The sequence below is a fragment of the Sorex araneus genome, chromosome 4 (genome assembly GCF_027595985.1).
Source record: "Sorex araneus isolate mSorAra2 chromosome 4, mSorAra2.pri, whole genome shotgun sequence".
NCBI lineage: Eukaryota > Metazoa > Chordata > Mammalia > Eulipotyphla > Soricidae > Sorex > Sorex araneus.
Window position 1 is genome coordinate 35,269,570 of NC_073305.1, and position 23,929 is coordinate 35,293,498.

The 23,929-nt window shown below is 39.2% G+C and overlaps 1 protein-coding gene across 2 annotated transcripts in view; it reads left to right on the forward strand.

Annotated features, from left to right (window-relative positions):
* The window catches only part of STAC (SH3 and cysteine rich domain), a 155,359-nt gene that overhangs the window by 117,186 nt on the left and 14,244 nt on the right, over positions 1-23,929 (forward strand). For both annotated transcript variants that reach the window (XM_004614581.2, XM_055135880.1), the window contains exons 7-8: positions 5,666-5,730; positions 7,357-7,445. In XM_004614581.2, coding sequence (XP_004614638.2) covers positions 5,666-5,730; positions 7,357-7,445 — 154 coding nt within the window. The remainder of the gene's footprint in view (positions 1-5,665; positions 5,731-7,356; positions 7,446-23,929) is intronic.

A 23,929-nucleotide genomic window follows, 5' to 3' on the forward strand; every position in this document is an offset into this window, starting at 1 on the left:
TTTCTTAGTTATATGGAGACCTAGATTTTTTTTTCATCATTTTTTTCATGAATCACCATGAGATACAGATAAAGACTTATAAACTTTCATGCTTACCTGGTCACAATAGCCAAAACCTGGAAACAATGCAAGTGCCCAAGAAGAGATGACTGTTTAAAGAAACTTTGGTACATCTACACGATGGAATACATGAAGTTGTTAGGAGAGATGAATTCATGAAATTTTCTTATAAATGGATAGACATGGAGAGTACCATACTAAGTGAAATGAGTCAGAAAGAGAGGGACAGACATAGAAGGACTGCACACATTTGTCTCCACAAATGATTATAGAGTATAGAATACATGGGACTGACACCCAAGGACAGTGGATACAAGGGCCAGGAGGATTGCCCCATAGCTGGAAGCATGCTTCATGAGTGGAGGGGAGAAGGCAGATGGAATAGAGAAGGGATCACTAAGAAAATGATGACTGGAGGAATCAGTCGGGATGGGAGAAGTATGCTGAAAGTAGATAATGGACCAAACATGACCTCTCAGTGTCTGTGTTGCAAGCCATAATGCCCAAAAGCAGAGAGAGAGAGTGTGGAGAATATTGTCTGCCATGGAGGCAGGGGGAGGGTGGGAAAGGGGGGGTATACTGGGGATATTGGTGGTGGGTAATGTGCACTGATGGAGGGATGGGTGTTTGATCGTTGTGTGATTATAACCCAAACATGAAAGCTTGTAACTATCTCACAGTAATTCAATAATTTTTTTTAAAAAAGCAACCTTTCATGCTTACATTTCAGTCATACAGTGATTGAGTACCCATCCCTCCACCAGTGCCCGTTCTCTTCCATCAATGTTCCCAGTATCCATCCCATCCCCCACCCCCTACCTCGCCTATATTGCAGGCACAAGACCTAGATATTTAAAGAATGTTCCAAGCTTGATGCTCCTAAAACTTCTAAGGAAAAGAATTAGAAGTTAATGCACAGCTGAAATGACAACAAAGTAAGGCAATTTTTTAGAGTCTGAAAGTGACAAGAAAGCATGAATCCAAAGACATAAGTAGGTGAAGGCCAGTGTTTCTCTGCATATCACTGAGGCCTCTTGCACAAATAATAAGGGAAAACTGTGAGAAATGGATAAGGCAATAGATTAGAGATTCTTTGGGAAAGTGGTGGCATCCCAAAAGGCCCCATTCAATGCAAAAGAATTTGGTAAAGGTAAATGTTATCTTTACCTTAATTCCAGTGGAGAAAAAAAGAAACCTAGTAAGAAAGAACGAGAGGGAGGGAGGGAGGGAGGGAGTAAGGGTTTAAACAAAGGAAGTATTTCTGGAGATAAAAAGCATCATTCTAGGAGCTGGAGCGATAGCATAGAGGGTAGGGCATTTGCCTTGCATGTGGCCAACCCAGGTTTAATTCCCAGCATCCCATATGGTCCCCCAGCACTGCTAGGAATAATTCCTGAGTGCAGAGCCAGGAGTAACCCCTGTGCACTGCTGGGTGTGATCCAAAAAGAAAAAAAAAAAAGTATCATTCTATGCTCATGTATACTTCATCAGAAGATATATATTCTAAACTAAAATTAAACTAAAATTTTTATAATAAAATTTGGAGTATACTCAAATCAAATAATCATAAAAGCGCCATATCAAAAATTGTTGGCTGGGGACTAGAGTGATAATACAACAGGTTGAGCATTTGCCTTGCATGTGGCTGACCTGGATTCAATCCCCACCATCCCATGTGATCCCCCAAGCACCACTAGGAGTGATTCCTGAGTGCAGAGCCAGAAGTAACCCCTGAGTATTGCCGGGTGTGGCCCAAATATGAACCAAAAAAAAAAAAGTGTAGACTGTAGCTAAAGTTATACGGAGAATATTTGGTTGTACAATTATTCTATCAAAAGTAAGAAAAGCCTTTATGTGCTTGCAAAAAAAAATTCAAACTGAGTTTATCATACCATACATGAAAGTTAATCCAGGGTGGATTAAAGACCTCAAGATTAGTCCAGAGTCATTAAATACCATGAAGAAAGCATAGGCAGAACTCTCCAGGATACAGACTTCACAGATATGTTCAGTAATTTATTCCATTGGCAAAGAAAACAAAAATACACAAATAGGCATACATAAAATTAAAATGGTTTGGGGCCATAGAGATAGTATATTGGGTAAGGCACTTGTCCTGTATAAAGTTGACACTGATTTGATCCCTGACACTGTATATGCTGCCCCAAGAACCACCAGGAATTACCTTTGAGCACAAAGCCAGGAGTAAGCCCTGAGCACCACCAACTGTGGCTTAAACCTCACCCAAATTAAATAAAATGGAAAACAAATAAATATGATCTTTGCATGTCAATGGAAACCTGAGATAAAATTAAAAGACTTTATTTAGTGGGAGAAAATATTCCCACATCATACATTAGATTAAGGACTGATATCAAAGATATGGAAAGCACACACAAAGATCAACAACAACAAAACAATAATTTCATCAAAATATTGTGAGAGGAAGTGAACAAACATGTCTCTAAAGAGGAGAAGTGGATAGCCAGTAGGTATATAAAAAAGTTTTCATTATCACTTATTATCACAAAAATGCAAATCAAAATGACAATGAGAAATTATCTCACACCAATAAGAATGGCATGCTTCAGAAAGACTGGAAACAACTAGTGTTGGTGTAATGTGATAAAAATGGAACTTTCATCCAGTGTTAGTTAGAATATTGATTGGTTCAGTGTCAGTGAAAAATCATCTGGAAAAGTGTCCAAAAACGTAAGAATAGTTTCCAGATGAGCCAGTGTTTCCACTTCTTTACATTTACCCCCAAGTACAAAATCACTGTCATCCCATTTGCTCACCAATTTGCTCAAGCAGGCACCAGTAACGTCTGCTGCAAGTGAGACTTGTTACTGTTTTTCGCATATCGAATTCACCACAGGTAGCTTGCCATGCTCGGCCGTGCAATTGAAACACTCGGTAGTTTGCCGGGCTATCTGAGAGGGACGGAGGAATCGAACCCAGGTCAGTCGCATGCAAGGCAAATGCCCTACCCACTGTGCTTTTGCTCCAGTCCAATACAAAATCATTGACTGAAAAAGAATATGTATACCTATATTCAGTGACGCACTTAGTAAAATTGCCAGAATATGGAAACAACCCAAATTCCCGGCAATAAATGAGTAGATTAAGAAACTGTGGTATCAGAGACTGGAACACATTCAAAAGAACAAAAGCAACAGTGCTGGCGTGGATGTGGGGAAAAAGGGATGCTCTTTCACTGTTGGTGGGAATGCCCACTAGTCTAGCCTTTCTGGAAAACAATATGGACAGTCCTTCAAAAACTAGAAATTGAGCTTCCATATGACGCTGCAATACCACTTCCAGGAATATATCCTGAAGATGCAAAAAAAGCACAGTAGAAATGACATCTGTACCTATATGTTCATTGCAGCACTGTGATAATAGCCAAAATCTGGAAACAAACAAAGTGCCCTAGAAGAGATGACTGGTTAAAGAAACTTTGATACATCTACACAATGGAATACTATGTAGCTGTTAGGAGAGATAAAGTCATGAAATTTTCTTATAAATGGATAGACATGGAGAGTATCATGCTAAGTTAAATGAGTCAGAAAGAGAGGGACAGACATAGGACTGCACTCATTTGTGGCGTATAGAATATCATCACATGGGGCTGACACCCAAGGACAGTAGATACAAGGGCCAAGAGTATTACCCCATAGCTGTAAACCTGCTTCATGAGCAGAGGGGAGAAGGCAAATGGAATACAGAAGGGATCACTAAGAAAATGATGGCAGCTGGAGGAATCAGTCGGGATGGAAGATGTGTGCCGAAAGTAGATAATGGACCAAACATGATGACCTCTCAGTGTCTGTGTTGCAAGCTATAATGCCCAAAAGTAGAGAGAGAGTATGAGGAATATTGTCTGTCATGGAGTCAGGGAGAGGGTTGGAAAGAGGTCATATACTGGGGATATTGGTGGTGGGGAATGTGCACTGGTGGAGGGATGGGTGTTTGATCATTGTGTGATTATAACCCAAACATGAAAGCTTGTAACTATCGAATGGTGATTCAATAAAATGAAAAAAAAAAATCAATCCAAAAAAAAAGTGCCACAAGAAGTGGCTTTAAATCATTTTTTGCACTATTTCAATTCTTGTTGCAGTCATACAAATTAAAATCCATTTGGGGTCTCTTCAAATAATTATCAGCATCACTCATAAAAATGATACATATTTTGAACCAGATGGCTAATGGATATTTAATAAAAAGCTAAAATCATTTGAAATTACAATGTAATTATAAAACTAGTCCAAATTGAACATTGCACATACACCAGATATAGCCTTCCTTTATCTCCAGTCAAGAATTTTCTACAATGCTCAGCATATTTCCATTCAATTATTCAATATTCTTTTTAAAGTACCCAGTTTCATACTTATAGAATCAAGGCTACATACCAGAATTTCACATAATTACATAATACCAGAGAAAAAAATATTACTTCTTAAATTGATAAGCTGAGTGGCTAAATATTGAGGTATACAATGTTTAAGGCCTTCATTTTCTACTTAGCCACAAACCATAGCTCCACAAAATACAGCATGTTGTCTTTCTCAAGATAAGAGAGTTGTGCCCACAGACTTGGGAAGTACAAACTGTGGATAATGATTGCTCACTAAGCATTGGTGCATTTTCAGGGACGCTTGTTCTATAACTTTCATTTGAAGGACAGTGGAAATTGTCAAATGAACAACTACGATAGATTATAGTCTTTTATAGTATTTTCTCTTCATCTACTGATATTTCCTTAATTTTCAGAAGGGAATGCAAGGGAAGAAGAAAGACGCTATATGTAATTGTTAAATAGCCAGGAAGCAATAATAGGTTACTTAAAACATTACAATATAAAAGGATTTGTCACATTTTTGCTTAAAGAAAAGAAATATGGTAATATAAGTAGATAAACCTGGTGGCATGATGTTGGTCAGCAGAGCAGATATGAGTAAATTAACTATAGCAGCATTTTCAAGCCCATCAGGGAAGGCCTTTGGCTATGGATGTGAACATTGAAAGCTCCTGCCTATTTTGGGAAGTCTTGCTCTTACCAAAGGCCATAAAGTGGCTGCTCAAATCCAAAAGGAAGAAATTATACATTCCGAGAGCAAACTGAAAGAGAATCTACTTTATTTTTTTCATTCTAAATGAAAGCCCCATTGCATTGACAATAAGAATGAAGCTAATATATTGACATTTAAAATCAAACCTTAAATATCATTAAGCAACTAACATCCCTATGTTGAACACAGCTAAAAGGATCTGGTGTCTAGAAAAGACGAATACACTTAAGCTGGGCCTTGCCCCACCTACCATGCTATGAACAAACAATTCAATACATTCCACAAAGATGAATGACAAGGATTCTGCTCATGTAGAGAGCGCTGTGGAGTGCGACCAAGTTGTAAAAACACAATTGCAGAGGAACACAAGAAAATGCATGCTTGTACTTAAAGGTACAAAGGTATAGCCATGCAGAGAGGATAGTAACATAAAAGATTTTCAGATTAGCCACATGTTTTCAAATATGTTTTCAAAACATGGTCCCTGGATTCACAAAGTTCCTGCTTTTCCTTGTCCCTTTTAGTGTTTACATATCCAGAAAACGGCGCTGACGATTTTGGAGACCAAGCAAAGAGCATAAACCACCAGGTATTTATAGAACTCACAGAAGAGATCGATCCCTGCAAAGCAGGTCACCACTAAGATGGCCATGAAACCAATTTAGTAGATACCAGGCTAGAATTTTCAAAGAATAAAATAAATGACACAATATACTGTATCATAGCATACAGTAAATACATGGATGCATGGAGTAAATGCGTGGAGTAAATGCAAAATTACAATACTTTGGGGCTGGAGCAATAGCACAGCAGGTAGGGCGTTTGCCTTGCACGCGGCTGACCTGGGTTCAATTCCCAGCATCCCGTATGGTCCCCCGAGCACTGCCAGGAGTGATTCTTGAGTGCATGAGCCAGGAGTCACCCCTGTGCATCGCTAGGTGTGACCCCCCCAAAAAAAAATTACAGTACATCAAAAACAAAGAGCATAAATATTCTGTATACATTGTTTTTTTACATGTTGCATATGATTTGATACGTATTCTATAATGTATAAATAATATCATTATGTTATGACTATTTTATAGTATAAAATACGCATCACATTTACAAATTTTATATAATTACAATAGATTAGAATTGAAAAGAATAGAATAGTACAGCATAAATTACTTCAGTTTGGATAACAAAATAAATCACAAATAAAAAATGATATAATTGTTTGCAACTTTTGTTTGTTTTATATATAGGACATACCTATTCAATTATATATTAATTATATTACAATGTAATGCTACATATTAGCAATCATGTTATGTGTTTTTAAATGTATTCCTTATGCTATAAATTGTAAACCTTTAAATAGCATTAACATTTCGTTGGTTAAGAATAAGAACTAACGTATCTGTATAGCCTATCAGTTGGGGATGATAAAATCTAACAAACAGAATTAGTGTGACGTTTGAGTATAATGTGTAAGCCATGAAAACTGGTAGTTATGAAGGGAGGGCACTTTGGGCCATACTTCGTGGTCCTTGGAACTAATACCTGGCTCTGTGTTCAGAAGCCACTCCTGGTGGCCACTCCACAGTGCTCAGGGAACTGCATGTGATATCAAGAATTGAAGCAAGGTCAGCTGCATGCAAGTCAAGATCTTTAGCCCTTGACCTTCTCTCTGATCCCTGAACTGGTGACTTTTATTATCAGTGACTCACTGCCAATAGATGTAAGCTAAAAATATCTGATGCCAAAGTTTGTGCTTCAGAGTTTTCCACAAGTAAATGATCTAATAGATGAATATGCCTTGTTCCATCTGATCTTATACACAAAATTTTAAGCTAATGGATAAAAAATGCCTTAAAAGCAGTGTAATTTTTTTTATTACTATCCACATTCCCTTCTTTTGAGAGTCTATTCCCATTCTTGGGGTCAGACCTCTGCACCTTTCATGAACAATATCAATGAAAAAAATTATTTGAAGAAAATTGCAGTATTTCTGTCATTCTACATAATTGTTAAGTAGTTTATAATAAAATCACACTCGGCTAACAAATTAAAAATACATCAAAGGTTTAAGTAAGTGTTTAATAAGAGTTAGTTGTTTTAACTAAAGATATCTATACCAGAATTACAATAGTTTCTCTAGTTCCTGTTTTCTTTTTTCTATCCGATTTGTCCTTCTTCTTTCTCTCATTTTTCTCTCATTTTCTTTTTTTAGGGATCTCTTTCCAAAGACCCATTACCAATGAACACCTATGTTGCCTTGTACAAATTTGTACCACAAGAAAATGAAGATTTGGAAATGAGGTAAAAGCAATTGTGAAAAAAAAAACACAAAAAGAAAAATGGAAGAATTTTTAAGTCAATGCTTTTACTTGTGTAAAAGTTCTACTTGTGTTAACTAATTTCAGAACATACATTCTCATACTTTTGTCTGCATCTAATGACTTGAAAACTGTGTAATGCAGAATGCTGAGCCTTGTCAGAGGTCTGAGTGAGATTTAAGAATTTATGTTTCTCACTGGTATGTGGCGGGACCAGTGCTGCTCCCCTGGAGCCCCACTTTAAGGTGCATGTTTTTTAGCCCATTCTTTTTTTAATTTATTTTATTCTTTAATTAGTGAGTCACCATGAGGGTACAGATACAGTTTCACACATTTTCAAGCTTGTTTTTCCCTCATACAATGTTCGCAAACACATCCCTCCACCAGTGCCCATTCTCCACCACCAATAAACCCAGTATCCCTCCTGCCCCCCCCACCCCACCCTCCTCTGTGGCAGGGCATTCCCTTTTGTTCTCTTTCTCCAACTGTAGCCCATTCTTTTTTTTATAATTTTCAGGAAGGTTGAGATCAGATGCAGTTGGCATATTGTGAGGTCTAACTAGAAATCAGAAATGCACTTAATCCCCAAAATAGCATGATTTAAAAAAATCAATGTCAAATTTTTTTCCTGCCAGACACTGGCAACTGCCCACCTTCCACCCTGAGTTATGCTTTTGTTTGAGAAATCATCACAGTTAAGATGGTAAATGCAACACTGGAAGGGCAATGGGCCACACCCAACAGTGCTCAGGTCTTACTCCTGTCTCTATGCTCAAGGATATTTCTTTCTTTCTTTCTTTCTTTCTTTTTTTCTTTCTTTCTTTCTTTTTTCTTTCTTTCTTTCTTTCTTTCTTTTTTTAATTGAATCACCATGAGATACAAAGTTGTTCATGATTGGGTTTTAGTCATACAGTGGTTGGTGGTACTTGAGGGAAGTCAATTCTGTATTCACAGCCTACTTGTTATCTGACCTTGAGCAACTTATAAGCATCTCCTTACTCTGATTCCCCTACAGTAAAAGCCTCTTCCCCTTAAGGGAAGATATTTTCAACTCTCTAGCCTTTTATAGACAATTAAGCTCTTGTTCTTCTGAGTGAGGATGAAATGGTCCATGTTCATGAAACGTACAGAACAGAGCTTAGTTGTAAACGCTTAGTAACTGGGAATTATTGTGACTTTGATAATGGAGTATTCACTGGCCCATCTCATGAAGGAGGCTCTTCCTCTTTCGCCTTTTCAGTACCCCAGAAGCTCAGGAGAAGACTTTGGTGTTTTCCATCCTAGAGCAAGATAAAGGGGGCCACTTTTCTAAAAGATAAAGGGGTCTTTGGAGTCAATTTTTTTCTTCTATTGAAAAGAATAGATAAATGAGCCAGGAAAATCATTGAAATGCCAGTGCCTTAGGGAGGTTGACTCCTCTCTGGCATGTCTTCGTTTGCCTGAATGTCATGCAGAACAAGTTATCAGCCACCAGTCTTTCCCTGGATCCCTCTTTATTCCTCATAGAACTACTGAGTTTCTTCCTAAGTTTCAGCTACTGTCTTTTCTACCATGGTACCCACAGCACTTGCCAAATATGGTTTCCCATAAGTGAAATCAAACTTAGTCTCTTCCACTTTATCCAAAATCTCTAAAAAGGAAAGGATTGGGCCAGAGAGATAATACAGGGGTTAAGGCATTTTCCTTGTATGGCTCCAACCCTAGTTCAATTCTCAGCACTGCATATAGTCCCCCAGTCACCGCCGGAGAGACCCCTGAGCATAGAGCCAGGAGTAAGCCCTGAGCACCAGGTGTGCCCCACAAATAAATAAATAAATAAGGAGGAGGTTGCAAAAGAAGACTCCAATGAAAGACCCTATTCCCATGTATTTTGATACTGTTGCTTCAATCTCAGAAACTCAACTTCCTCTCAGGGTGTGACCTCCAATAAGTGTCCGTGGAAGATGTGTGCATCCCACCACAATCTGATAGCTCCCTCTAATTATCTCCCAAGGATATCTTTGTCACATAAGTCCTTTTCTAATTTTTAGGCTATTCCAGTGCAAAGTTTAGGGCTTGGCCCGTAGCTCCTAAGAGATGTGCAGACAATTAAGTTCTCGTACATCTAAGTGTTCTCCATCATTGAATAAGGCTCACCATGCTGAAGTTACTGACTGGGCCTGTAAGCACTACCAGAAAAGCCTCTCATTGGTGTTGAAGAAAGAGATGATCTTTATCAAGTGGATCCCTGTCTTATTAAGGATTTAACAAGCCCTGCTGATCAGAGGATCTTCCTAGGATTCATCAGTGGGGTGGTGCCTTAACTCCAGCAGATGACCTATCATTACCACCTGTTGATGAAAATAAGGTTGGCATAGTTTACTTTGCATAGGTATAGTATATTAGATTCTTTTGAGATGATCATTTGGGAATCTATTTCACAAAGTTTATCGTTCAGGTCCCACAATTTTACAATAGAAGGTTATTCTGAAATCATCAGATAAAAATAAAAATCAGCAATTCTAGAGAAATGGAGAATATTATTAAGCTACGGAAATGGCATCTAGCTACTTGGTGGTGGTGTAACTTTTTTGTGCTTATTTTAGTTGGTCGCAGGCCATTAAAAGTCAAATTGTCTGGTCACGAATCAAACGTTTACAGTCTGCTTCAAGGCAAACAGGACTATTCATCCCTAGGAGTGAAATGTCTGCCTTACATAGACTGCAAGATTGGAGTAATAAATCATACTTCCTTTTTTCCTTTTGGCAAGCAATTGCAGATTCCATTTTAAAAGCCAGGCATTTGATTTAGAATGTATAAGGCAATGCTTTGGGGACTTGGTATAATTCCTTGAATGAACTGAGGCTTTGTGAATTAACTTTTTCTCCTTGGATCATAAGGTAGAAAATTTTTCTTAAAAAAAAAATTTAGATATCTTACCTGCCTGTATTCTGATTGAGGGGTATATACTGAGCATTGTCCTCAGGAAAGAGAACAATGAAGGTGAAATTAGGGGATATCAAGCGTGAACTTGAGGACACATCAGGCTAACTTGAAAAATCAGGATTCATAGTTCAAAGCAGACTAATCACTGCTTCTGCAAACACTCATTATATATCCAATCAATAATAAGGAAATCTTTCTGCGCACATCAACTTGAGTTCAGACCTCCAGATTTCCAGTTCTACCTGCCTGTCGTAGAAGCAAATGGTGCTCCCCACCCAGTTCTCCCCACATTCCCACAGATCTGCTCTTACTTAGGATGAATAGAATCACTCTCTGTCCAGGCTCGGAGCCAGCCACCACAGGCTTCCGATTACCTTTAGCCCAATATGTACTTAATGTTCAATCCTTTACGCAAAAGCTACGACATCCCTCCCTCACTGTGTCTGCCACCTGAACTGTTGCAGTAGGCACTAACTGACCTCCGTGTTTCCAGTCTGTCCCCCATTTCTCCCTTCCCACCTATTTCAGGTAGAGAAGACAACAAGGTGACATATCCTGGAGGGTGTCTAATGCAGTCGCAAACCAGACTGTCTCATTTCTGCCCTCGGGTATATTCCCTAACTTGCTCAATCTCTGTTTTTCTCTTCTTGAAAATAGGGCTCCTCCAGCTCGCCCATCTAAGATGGCTGTGACTCACAAAGATGACAATACGGGGTTCGCAGAAAAGGAGCTTCATTATGTTGCTCCAATCAGTTCTATTCATGCTCAGGAGTAGCTGCTTTCTTTTCAGACTTAAAAAATGAAAGTGACAAAGAGCACATGGATTCACTGAATCCATGAATAAAACTATTGAGAACAGAAACGGTAGGCATCCTTGATCCTGGGCTTAAATTCTAGCCAGGTAAAACATCAGCTGAAGCTCAGAAAAATGACACAAGCCATTTAAGCCTCTGGCTTCTTACCTCATAAAAAGGAAATGATAGTTATGCCTGTATTAAGTCTGCTGTGATACTTATACTATATCTTTGGTTAAAACTCTCTGATGCCCTTCTATTACCTTTGGAGAAAGACCAGGGTATTACGGGACCTCCAGGACCCTCACAGTCTCATCCTTGGTGACTGTGTGCTTTGTATTGCATACGTTTCTCTTAACCTCTCGCTTCTATCCACACTGACCTACATTCCTTCCCCCAAAGAACCACATGACCATTTTCCATATCTTTCTTTCACATATAGCACATCCACGTGCACACACAGGTACACACTATACACACACACACACACACAATTGCACAATGCACTATTATGCACCCACTGGATTTCAGCTCAATTTTGTTTTCTTGGTAAAGAGAATTTCTCTTCCCTTACCTGATACTCTCACTTAGGTGAGAGTCCTCTGTTACAGATTTTTATGATGTCATGTCTTTCCTTCAAAGCCCACATCTTAATTGTATTTATATATTTTCAGAATTATTTAGTTAATTTCTGTCCCCTTATAAATTCATTGTGAACAAATCTCTAACACCTAACCCTTTTCTCCCTGGAGCTTAGTGAAGTTCTTGAAATAGAGATACTTAATCATATTTGGTGAATGAATGAATGAATATTGTGAGGATTAAATGAATTATGACTGCTATGAGACCTATCATTACTGTTTTTGGCACATCGAATACGCCACGGGTAGCTTGCCAGGCTCTGCTCATGCGGGCGGGATACTCTGGTGCCCGCTCAAGTAAATCAACAAACAACGGGAGGACAGTGATATAGTGATTGCTGCTATGCTTGGCACATGCAATTAGTGAGAAATCAAGTCCAAGTTAATACAATGGAAACCTTAAAATAAAACAAAATTAACTGAGGGGGTTAGCCAGAACCTGTTTTCTGGAAGTGATAGGCTTGAATCATAATGAATATTATTTGTCAAGAAGGAATTATAGGAAAGGAAACCAGAAGTAACTCATGGTCACATTCCTAAAGAACAGGGACTTTATTCAACTTGGAATAACTCACAGAGGTGGGAGGGGGAAGTAGGTCTTAAGATAAGGGGCAAGTACGCCCCCTTTCATTTAAGCAGTGAGTATTCCTCTTCGAATGCCAGTGGTCTCCAAGTGCAGCCTAATGCAGAGGCTTATACAATCTACTCTGCTACAGCTTCAGTGTAAAATAAATCCTTGATCCTATCATCACTTCTCCAAGTCTCTGCCATGACGTACTATGATAATTCTCTGTCTTTTCATCATTGTGGGCAGACAGTAGGAGAGAACAAGAGGGCAGCGAACAAAAGAGCACTCCTGTAGTCAGCTAGACCTGAGTTTGCCTTCTAGCTCTGACTTTCAATGGATACATCAATTTGAGTGAATTGTTTCATCCCTTAGAAACTTCAGTGTTTCCTTTCTGGGGGAGCTAAGCATTTAAACAGGTAATATAAATAAAGTGTAGAACTTTTTTGCCCAGCACAGAGGTGGTACACAATCTATATTAGATTCCTTGTCTTCACAATTTTATCTGTTCACAATGTTTTATTTTTTAGACATCTGAACAATCACAGTAAACATTACCCTAAAGATCTATAGAAAAGGCTATAAAGGCTCTCTCTAACCTTTGAGCAAGCACATCCAGTGACACTTTCACTGGTTCAGTGATGAAGATGCTATCCTTCATCTTCTAAATAGGCTTTGCAATTGCTAACACGATGCACTGTCAGTGTGGAATTGTCCCACTCCGGTGCCAGAGGTGATGCCAGCATAGGAGGGCTCTCCAGACCATCACTGATGATTTGAAGTCTGATAGATAACTTGAAGGGGCCATTACGATCCCTCAGAGTGTAATGAGCCCGTAGAGTAGATAACCTTCTGTAATTAGAGGTCTTAGACAATTTCCACCAGTAACCCTTATTATTAAGTTTTCTGAAGAGCCCTGAAAATTATACTTTATGGAATGCCAGTTTAATTCATGAGCAAAGCTTTTTAAAATGCTACATGAAATGCAGACTGGAGAAATCCATTATTATCAGCATTGGCATCATTATCACAGACTGCCACACAAATTCACATAGGCCACGTGTCAAATTACCTCTCCTCCAAGTGGATGTGTGCATGAGAGAGAGAGAGAGAGAGAGAGAGAGAGACACTCACATAAACACATCGACTCCCACAGACAGACACAAACGCAGATTCACAAACATATAGTCATACATACATTTGTATGCTTGCTCAAATACATAGTTCACACAAGTCACTAGTAAAAACTTGATAATACGTGTACTTCAGCTTTTAGATGAAAGTAAGTCCTGCCGTCTACATTTGCATTGTAACTGAATTATTTTGTTAAATTTTTTTTATTGAATCACAGTGGGCTACACAGTTACAAAGTTGTTGATAGGTTTTCAGTCATATAATATTAACTAGTTTCTTTACCCTCACTGTTTTGGGCTCAGAAGTCTCAAAGAGTAGCCTTAGAGCTATCACTTACTATTCACACCAATGTACTTTTTTAAAAAGCATTAAAAATTGTGGTTGTGCTGAGTTGCTCTCTCATGTTAATCATAAGCAGATATAAATAACTCTAAGTAAATACAAACCCCTAAAACATCTTAGGAAAACTAAAATAATGGATTGAGAGCAAATAAGATGTGAAGTTTCAAATACATATTTTTTTTTCTTTTTGGGTCACACCCGGCGATGCACAGGGGTTACTCCTGGCTCTTCACTCAGGAATTACTCCTGGCAGTGCTCAGGGGACCATATGGGATGCTGGGATTAGAACCCGGGTTGGTCGCGTGCAAGGCAAATGCCCTACCCGCTGTGCTATCGCTCCAGCCCCTCAAATACATATTTTAGTGACCATAGCACTGTAGCACTGTCGTCCCATTGTTCATCGATTTGCTTGAGCGGGCACCAATAACGTCTCCATTGTGAGACTTGTTGTTACTGTTTTTGGCATATCAAATATGCCATGGGTAGCATGCCAGGCACTCTCGGTAGCTTGCCGAGCTCCCTGAGAGGGACAGAGGAATCAAACCCGGATCCACCTCATGTAAGACAAACGCCCTACTGTTGAGATATTGCTCCAGTCTTTTAGTGACCATATAATGCCTATTCCAAAAACTTAATTTGGGCTTCCTACATCTAAATCATTTTTATTTTTATTAGGTCTCCCAAAAATATTTATATGATAATAGAATGTTTCATAGAGAGAAGAGGTGGGGGAAGACACTTATGAGCTAAGGAAAAAGAAGAAACAACCTCATCAATAGTATTAAATTCCAAGAGAGATGCAAATTGAATTAGCAGCTCAAAGTGGGGACACCTGAACGGGACAGGGAGGAAAGAGGGCCAAATGAGATCACATCTTATTTCATAATCTCAGGTAAGAATTTGGATTCTTGAGTGCCCAGATTCCTTGGAAGCAGCATGTCTAGATCTTTCCATGGCGAATCTGAATGAAACCAGCTACTCATTGTCTCAGTTAACATTAACAAGAACATCTGGAGATAGATTGACCTAAATTTATCTCTGATCTTTTCAAGAGCTCACTTGAAATTGAGTTAAAATTATTTTAACCCCTGGCTATTTCCAGTATTTTTTTTTTCAAACTACTCGCCATTCAGCACAGGTGAATCTGTAGGTGACCAATTCACTAGTCCTCAAGAGAATTAGTGGTTTCAGAGGTTGGGGTACTACATAGGAGTCCACCAGGAAATAGAATGCTATGGGAGGAGAGGTCACTGGTGCCTACACTACTTGGTTAATAAGTAATCATCTCTTCTTCCACTAAGGAAAAGCTAGAGGATAAATAGGTTAAAGGAGAAAACTAGAAAACTTCTTTAAGAGTTGCCAAAATGGGGAGAGAATGCAATGGCATTCCCTTTTCATTATTAAAAATAAAAGGTTTGTGGGAAATCACCATAGAAGCAGGAATAGCTAGAAAACTACATCATTCCAGTCTTCATTCTGGGAATGTTATTTTAAAATCCAGTAAAGTTTAGTGAATACACAGCTAGATGTTTTGTTCATATTCCAGTCAAACTATTTTTTTTGTTCCTTCTCTTTTGGGAGGCAAGAGGAAGAACCAAGCCCAAGAATCCACAGGTAGAATTTGGGGTGGGGGGCTGCACCCAGGAGATGAATGTGAAGCCAAACAAATGTCATTGGTTCTTTATCTAGCCCCCATCCAGTGTTGATCGTGATAGGTTTTCTCTCTGGTAAAGCTGGCAATTATATTTTAATCAGCAGATTATGAGAACATTTCCACTTATCCCATACTGGCTATTCAAATTGCTCCTTGCAACTTCATTAGGATTGTTTTCTGGTCCATAAGACCAGAAAACTTATAATATGTCGAATGTGTTCTTTAAATGTCAATCCCATTCACTACTATTGATGAAGGTGGGAGGTTGGAGGCCACCCCTGGTGGAGCTCAGGGCTTGCTTCTGGCTCTGTGCTCAGGAAATTACTCCTGGCAGGGCTCAGGGGACCACATGAGGTGCTATCAGTTGAACAAGGTTGCATGCAAGCATGCCTTAACCCCTGTACTATTACTTTGGCCCCTATCACTTATATATTTTTTTAAATTAGGGTAAGCCCATGACTCTATGCAAACATAAAATGAACACATGTGTAAAAAGTGTTATTAGATGAATAAGTGAATGAAAGAACCAGTAGCATATCACTTTTAGTTCAAAGAAGAATATACATAGATGATCAGATGTGCTCATCTGCATGTACAAGTAGATGCAAATCTGGTCAGTATTTATGGAGTACTAACTGATTACATTCCACCAGACACAGCTCACTTGTATTTCTGTTGACAAGAGCCATTTTCATTAGTATCCAGCTTCAAACAACTTTCAGTAAAATAGCTGAAAGACATAGAAAGAGAAGACCCAGAAGAATATGCTAGAAAAGACACCCTAATCAGTGATATTTTTTTTGCCCATTTCAAAATATTTCACAATTTTCCCTGACATCTACTTGAATTCTTTTAGCAAATATGTGAGCTTATCTAACCAAGTAGTATTTAACAGAGAAGAAAACTGTGATTAGAATGGTTAAAGCACATATAACAAGCCATAACAATCTCTTGGAGAATCTTAAAATATAGATTCTTGGGCTCCATTTAGATCTAGGAAGTCAAATCCCACTTGGCAATATGCACAAGTTGATGTTCCCACAGATCGTAATTCTGCCTGAATCTGAGAACAACTGTACTTTCACAAAGATACGCAGAGGTCTAGAGGCTATTGGAATGCAGTTTTTCTGATTCTTGGTCGATGATCAATGATTGATACCCTAATCTATGATGGATTTTGGGGCACATGACTCAATGGCAATGCCCTTTACTTTGCCAGGCTTTCTAATCCCTACATACTATAAGAAAGGGAGAGCTCTTGAAGCAGAATAAAACAGAGTAAGACTCCCCCGGTGTCCTGTTTCCATTCTCTAAGTACATTACCGCTTGGCAAATGCATCAACTTAATTAAAACTAAATGTAATTCTAATGCACCAATTTGATTTAAAAATAATCTTCACAGTCACCAGGACATCAAAATGCAATTAAGGCTATTTGCAGAAAGTCTCTGATGCATATTATGTTCTGATGCTGCACTGTGTCAAGAACCCAGACCTTCCCGAATGTCAGTAATGTGTTTAGCCGCCTCCCTTTCACTCAAATGCCTCTTTCAATTAGGTTCTGGAGAGCATGATCCATGACAGTTCAGGGACATTTACCAAATTCCATCCAAATGGCCCGTTAGCTGAATTTTTTCTCAAAGCTGGTCTATGGACTTGGAAAAGCCCAGGCAGTTTTAAGAATTACAGTCTTAAAACAAAATCATACTGCAAATTCAGGAGTTTGTTGTTACCTGTCCATGTGCTTAGACTATAAAAGGCTCTGGACCAGTATTATGGAAATTGAGAAATGGGTCTAGCGAAAAATTAAGCCATAGATCTAAAACTAATGGAGTAATTTGCTGGCTCCATTTTCTGTTCCGTTTAGCTTGCTTTTTCCAGGACCATCTGTTTCAGCTGAGTGGGTATGATTGCTACAAACTTGATTCGGGGTTCTTTTTGCCTAGTAGATAGAAAAGCATAAGAAAATAAAATTATCCCAAAATACTTGCAGAATAAAAGGGGCAGTTCTGATGAGTCTTCATGAGGTTTGGGCAGTACACGAAGCAGCTTAATCTCATGCTGTGAGTAATGGATTCAAACCTTGCTTATCAGTGGTGAACTCCCTGAAACTTCTTACTTGTGTGCAAATGCAAGAGATTTAGCCATCTCCCTCAGGCCATTTGCCTAGACTCCTCAACTCCTCCATCTTCTTTATTACAACCCAGCTTCTGGGCCCTGCCACAAACTTTGTGGATACATGCCAAGCTGGAATGGAGGATGGGGGATAGGAATGTAAAGACTTAGAAAAGCCTTTTCTAAAGTTCTGGATTGCACAAAAGGTCAATGTCTGAAGTCACTTAAGAAAAGAGGTCAAAGATGCTTTTATTAACCATCTTTGCCAAAAGTCCCAAAGAGTGGGTCACTCTGAAAGTACTGATCTTTCGATTTTTGGATTCCCAAGTGAAAATTTAAAAAAAAAAAAATAAATATGTGTGTGTGTTTTAGGGAGAAATTAAAATGTTAAGCCCTTACTATCTATATATCACAGCTCCAAAGACTTCCATATCTGCATTCTCAGATAGTCTAGATAGCAATTTTACAAGATAAATATGATTTATAAATTTGTTATACATGGTATGTAGCACTGTCGGTATAGCACTGTCGTCCCTTTGTTCATCGATTTGCTTGAACAGACACCAGTAACATCTCCATTGTGAGACTTGTTACGTTTTTGGCATATCGAATATGCCACGGGTAGCTTGCCAGGCTCTGCTGTGTGGGCAAGATACTCTCGGTAGCTTGCCAGGCTTTCTGAGAGGGACAGAGTGCAAGGCAAATGCCCTAACCGTGAGTCTTTACTTTTGCTTGTTTGAGAATGTTTTGGGTGATGGGGGGATTACACTGAGTTGTGACCAGGGCTTATTCTTAGCTCTATGAATTTTGATCACTTCTGGCAAGGCTTGGAAGTGCTAGAGATAGAACCCAGTTTGAACCCATATGGGGTGCCTGAGATCAAACTCAGGTCAGCCTGCTTAGGCAAGTGCCTTACCCACTTGACTTTCTCTCTGGTCCCCAAGGTAGCTGAGTCTTGAAGAGGCATATGAATGTGCAGCTTTTGTTTGGAGTAAATTCCACATTTTCTTGAGCCCTCTAACCTATGACTTCTCATTGAGCACTAACACATACTGTAAATTGGCAACTTTTATGTACTTTGCTTTAAAATCACCATTTCAAGGGTAGCAACTATGAAAATAGCCACCACTGCAGAGTTTTTCACATGTACTTTAAAGCATTACTTTCCTCAGTCACAAAAATACTGAGGCAGATTGTATTATTATCTTTACCTTTTACAGATAAGAAAACTGAGAAAATTGAAAATTTTTTTTTATCCTCATACTTTGGTGCATACCCAAGATCTTATATACTATGAGCATTAAGGGGGAAAAAATGTCCCTATGATTTCTTCTCATTCAATACTTGGAAATGGAGGAATTTAAATAAAAGATAAAATTTGAAAACTTTCTGCACACCCAAAATGTTATCAAAGAAAAATGGGGCCTGGGAAATAGCGCAGCAGTCAGAATTGTTCCCTAACTTAGTGCTTACATGTATGCACCAAGACTGATGTTTGAACTCCTGCACCACACAACCACCAGGTACCCCCAGGTGTAGCCCTAGAGGTCCCCCTCCCCACAAACACACACTACCAGAGTGGTCAGTGGTCCCTGACACTTCAGGACCATCATTTGGAACTGTCTGGCCTAGTTGGCTTATCAGGAGTGGCCCTGAGGTCCTCTCCGAACTACTTGGGATGTCCTCCCATCCACCAAAAAATAAATAAGGGCCCCGATCATTCTGACTTTTCCAAAAGAAAGGTGTTTCTTCAACACAGTGACCTCTTCAGGGGGATGTCAGAGTCTCTGCTCCTGGAACTCAGGCTTCACTTGGGGAATGGATCAAGGCTGGCAGAGGTTTGTTTGTCCAGCAACTCATAATCATCCCAACAGAAGCCTCATTCATAGACAAGCCCCTCATTCATAGAGAACTAAACTATCTTCCCAACACTGTGCAGAAGAGTTCCCTGCTGCTGGCCAGATTATTTGCTTCATCCATAGGCTTGTGCATCCTTCACAGAGTTACCTGTTGGGGGAAGACTGAATATCCTTTGTACAAATGGGGAAAAATAGCAAGGAGGAAGGCAGTGATTGTGGAGAATTGGCTCAGAGAGCAGCCATCCACCTCCCAAGTACATCCTCCCGAATACACAATTCTCAAACATTTTTCCTCAACACCTGAGTGAGTTAATAATTGGCTTTTGTCATTTATTCCTACTCTTGGTGATTGCCCCCCTCCCCGCCATTCCCTCAGCCTTTTAAGACTTGCAGTTCCTCGGCATTTCAATGGTTCAATAAACCATAATACAATCCACCTGAAAATTGACCTCTGAGCCTAAGATAAATTTTACAAAGATAAGACCAAGGATGGGTGTTCTGGTCTGTCTGCTCCAAAGAGGAAACAGGTGATTTCTATGTTTATGAATTGCATTATACTTTCTATTATGGCATATTGTTCTGGGTTAGAATGCAAGCAGAATCACCTGAACTCAGGCTGTCCTATTGGAATTAATCAGTATTTATTCTTTTAAGTTCTTGGAAGCCTGAAAATTGATTAATCCCTCAGACTAGGGAATTAAAGGTAGGGTTCAATTATGAACTCTGCACGTAGTGGATCAAGAACATGAGGTCACTTGAAAGAAAGAGGGTTGATGTTAGGCCAGGGTACAATTTTCTTAGTACATGCCTTGAGTGTGAGAATCTGAACACAGTAAGAATCGGCCCATGTGAAGGGTCAGTTGGGCTCAGAAGCATGAAACACCTGGAGGCAGGAGAGTCCTCACTGGCAGTGTCTGTCCCAGTGCCCAGCAAGGGATGGAGAATTTCTGGTCTTCATTCCCACTGTGATCTGCTGCTGTAGAGCAGATGAGGCAAATACCAGTTCTTTTATGGCAGAACTTCGGTTACAAACCCCTTGAGTGGGAGAAGAAAACTTGAGGATGAGTTGAGAAGAGAACTCAAGAGTTGAGAGTGAGGGGCTGTCACACAGAGCCACAAGGTCACAGTAAACCTGGAGCCATGGAGTCAGTTTATCTATAGCCTGTAGTTGGAGTTCCTGAGGTTTCCTGGGTTCCCTGTGGATTAGCTAATTTGCATGATTTTCTGGGCTCCAGGGTTGTCCTGGTTGTCTAGCACCTGGCCCCGGGGCAAGTAGAGCTGCGGTTCCTGCTGTGTACATAGTAGCCTAGAAAAAATAATAGTCCAATAAAGGAAGTGGTTGGGGTGGCCTGGGGGAGTTGATTAATAGTCTGTTGTTTAAGGAGGGAAATGAATCAACCTGTAGCCAAGTTTAAAACTGTGTTTAGACACAATTTTTTAAATAAACTTTATATATATATATGTATATATACTTACACACACCGAGTGATTTTTATCTTAACATTCTCCCTTTGATTCCCACCTAGAGTTTAGTATTGGCAAAGATTCTCAGTAAGTGTGGACTCTGGGAAATAATGCTGAGATTGTTGTGTTATATCCAGCAAGGTCTGATGATGATACAAATCCCATAGGCTGTAGATTTGCTGCTGATCCAGATGTTAGAGAACTGTCTGGCATTCAGGTGCTGCCCTTAGCAAGAATCTGCCTACAACAATAAAAAAAGAGGCATTATAACTGACTGGTTCAGTTGGCTGAGTCCATTGGGAAGTAGATGATTAGAGTGTTTAACTAATATTGGCAGAAGTTGACCCTTCTTTTTGATGACTGCACTGTTTTCCTCTCTCTAAAGACAATTTGCAGTTATATATTCATTAACTATATATACACATTAAATGTTTATTATTGTACATATCTTGATTAAGTGTTTTATTATATATGTTCTTTCTTATTATTCATCTTACTCACTAGACTGTCACGATCACTGTCATCCTGTTGCTCATCGATTTGCTTGAGCACCAGTAACGTCTCCATTGTAAGACTTGTTATTACTGTTTTAGGCATATCAAATATCCGTGCGGGCAAGATACTCTCGGTAGCTTGCCAGGCTCTCCGAGAGGGGCAGAGTAATCGAACCCAGGCTGGCCGCTTGCAAGGCAAATGCCCTACCTGCTATTCTATCACTCCAGCCCACTCACTAGACAATTAACTTTAATGAAGACTTTACTTACTGAGATATAACTTGTGTCCAGAACAGTGGGTCTTTCAGAGTTGGCATCCTGACTATTTGTTACATGAGTGGCAAATAGGAAAAAAAGGGGGCATGGAGGGTGATGTAACTGTCCTTACTCACCAAGCAATTTTCTGACAGAGCGTTTTTATAGGGAAAAGCAGAGTCCCAGCACAGTGTCAGATGCACGTCTGGTATTGCTCATAAAATTATATTTGTGGTCCTATGAGCACCTTCTTCTAATTGTAGCTTAGTCACATGGGTCCTACACTCAGGAACTGTATACTTTCTGCACCCAGGATGAAGTGAGTCTCTAAACTCTAAAAATAGAAGTGGGATTCTAGTGGCAGCATCTCTTTTTCATCTTTAGGGAAAGGTGCTTCCCCCAATCCTCAGCTTTATTCCCTACTTAGGATTTCTTCCAGACCATGAGCAAAGTCACTGTAGTTGAGAGAAACACATAGCTTCTTAGGTTATTAGGTTAAATAAAAGCTACTGGAGCTAAAAGGATTTTTCTACATTGACTTTCATTCTTGCTGCTTAATTAAATCCCTCACCTGGGAAAAGAGTAATTTTTTTTCAGCCATCTCACTTTCTGTGGCATCAGCATGAAGCTGTGACTCCTGAAATACCAAAATGCCAGTTGTGTTTATTGCTTCAGGTGCAACATGTCTGTTATATTTGGAATCCCCTACGAAGATAGATATTAACTGAGAATTGAAAATGATGGCAGAGGAGATTGAATCAGAATAGCAAAATGAACACACAAATCTACTTCTCCTCATGCTCAATCCCTAATGGTGTCAGGAGAAAGAATGTATTTTTTAAAGAATGCACCATAAAACTACTTAAAAATAAGAAATAATGCCATCAGAGAACAAAAATCTTGGGAATTTCCTGGCAGGCTACAGCAAATGATTGGATTGAGAGGAATGAATAAGACCAGTGATCAAAGAACATCAGGAACAGAAAAACAAAACAAACTTCATATGTTGGTGGGCATTCAAAGAGACACTAGATACACAGCAAGTTCATTGAAAAATATAAGAATATCTTTGGTAGGGGGCTAGAGTGATAGCAAAGCGGGTAGGGCATTTGCCTTGCACGTGGCCGACTCGAGTTTGATTCCCAGCATCCCATATGGTCCCCTGAGCATTACCAGAAGTAATTCCTGAGTGCATGAGCCAGGAGTAACTCCGGAGCATTGCCAGGTGTGACCCAAAATTAAATAAATATATATACATATATATATATATTTTATAGATAGATGATAGATAGATAGATGATAGATAGATAGATAGATAGATAGATAGATAGATAGATAGATAGATAGATAGATAGATAGATAGATAGATAGTGACTTCTTGATTGCATTTGTAACCCAAATTAGTTTTCCTTACCTTGGCCATGAGGTTAAACAATTCCTCTCACCCATTCCCTATACATGGACAAGTTTTGTGATTTGTTTTGTACAATAATATGAAGTGTGTGATAACTGGTTCCTTTTGATACAATGCAGACTGTAGAGACCATGTATGTTTTCCATGTTTCCATTTGCTTCTTTTGAAACTTCTGCCATTCTATAAATGTCCAACTACCTTCCTAAGATAGGAGAAACATGGAATAGAGCAAAAATCCTCCCAAGCATCCCAGTCAACACCCAGGCATGTGAGTGATATCTTTAAGGTTTTGGTTTTGACACATTACTGTGGCAATTCTAAGTGATACAGACTCTCAGCTATGTTTGTAAAAATACCACCTTATTGCTTCTGAGCACTCAGCAGCAATGGTGTTTGAGTCAAAATTAAATTGATACCTATACTCTAAAGGAAAGAAACTTGTACTTCAAGAGGAGTCCACAGAGATCTGAAAAAAGAAAACAATTGTGCTCAGATAACTGTCCAGACCTGCTAGAGGGCAGAAGGAAAAGGAAAAGGCAGCTTTACTTAGGAGATATATTAGCTTAGCTTAGTTTCTCCCTCACCAAGGTTTAGACTGTCTTCTGCTTTTGGTTGTTGGTGGTTGTGGTACAGTACCCAATCTTGCTACACCATATAATTACAAACATCCAAAAATCAAATGTATCAATTTATATACTGTGCTTTCTTAAGAAGTGTCTGAAATTAGTCACATTCAGAGAAGAGACCCATTGAGGAAATAGATGAGAACAGTAACAGAAAAACCTATGCAGGTACTTAGGCAATTTTATTTC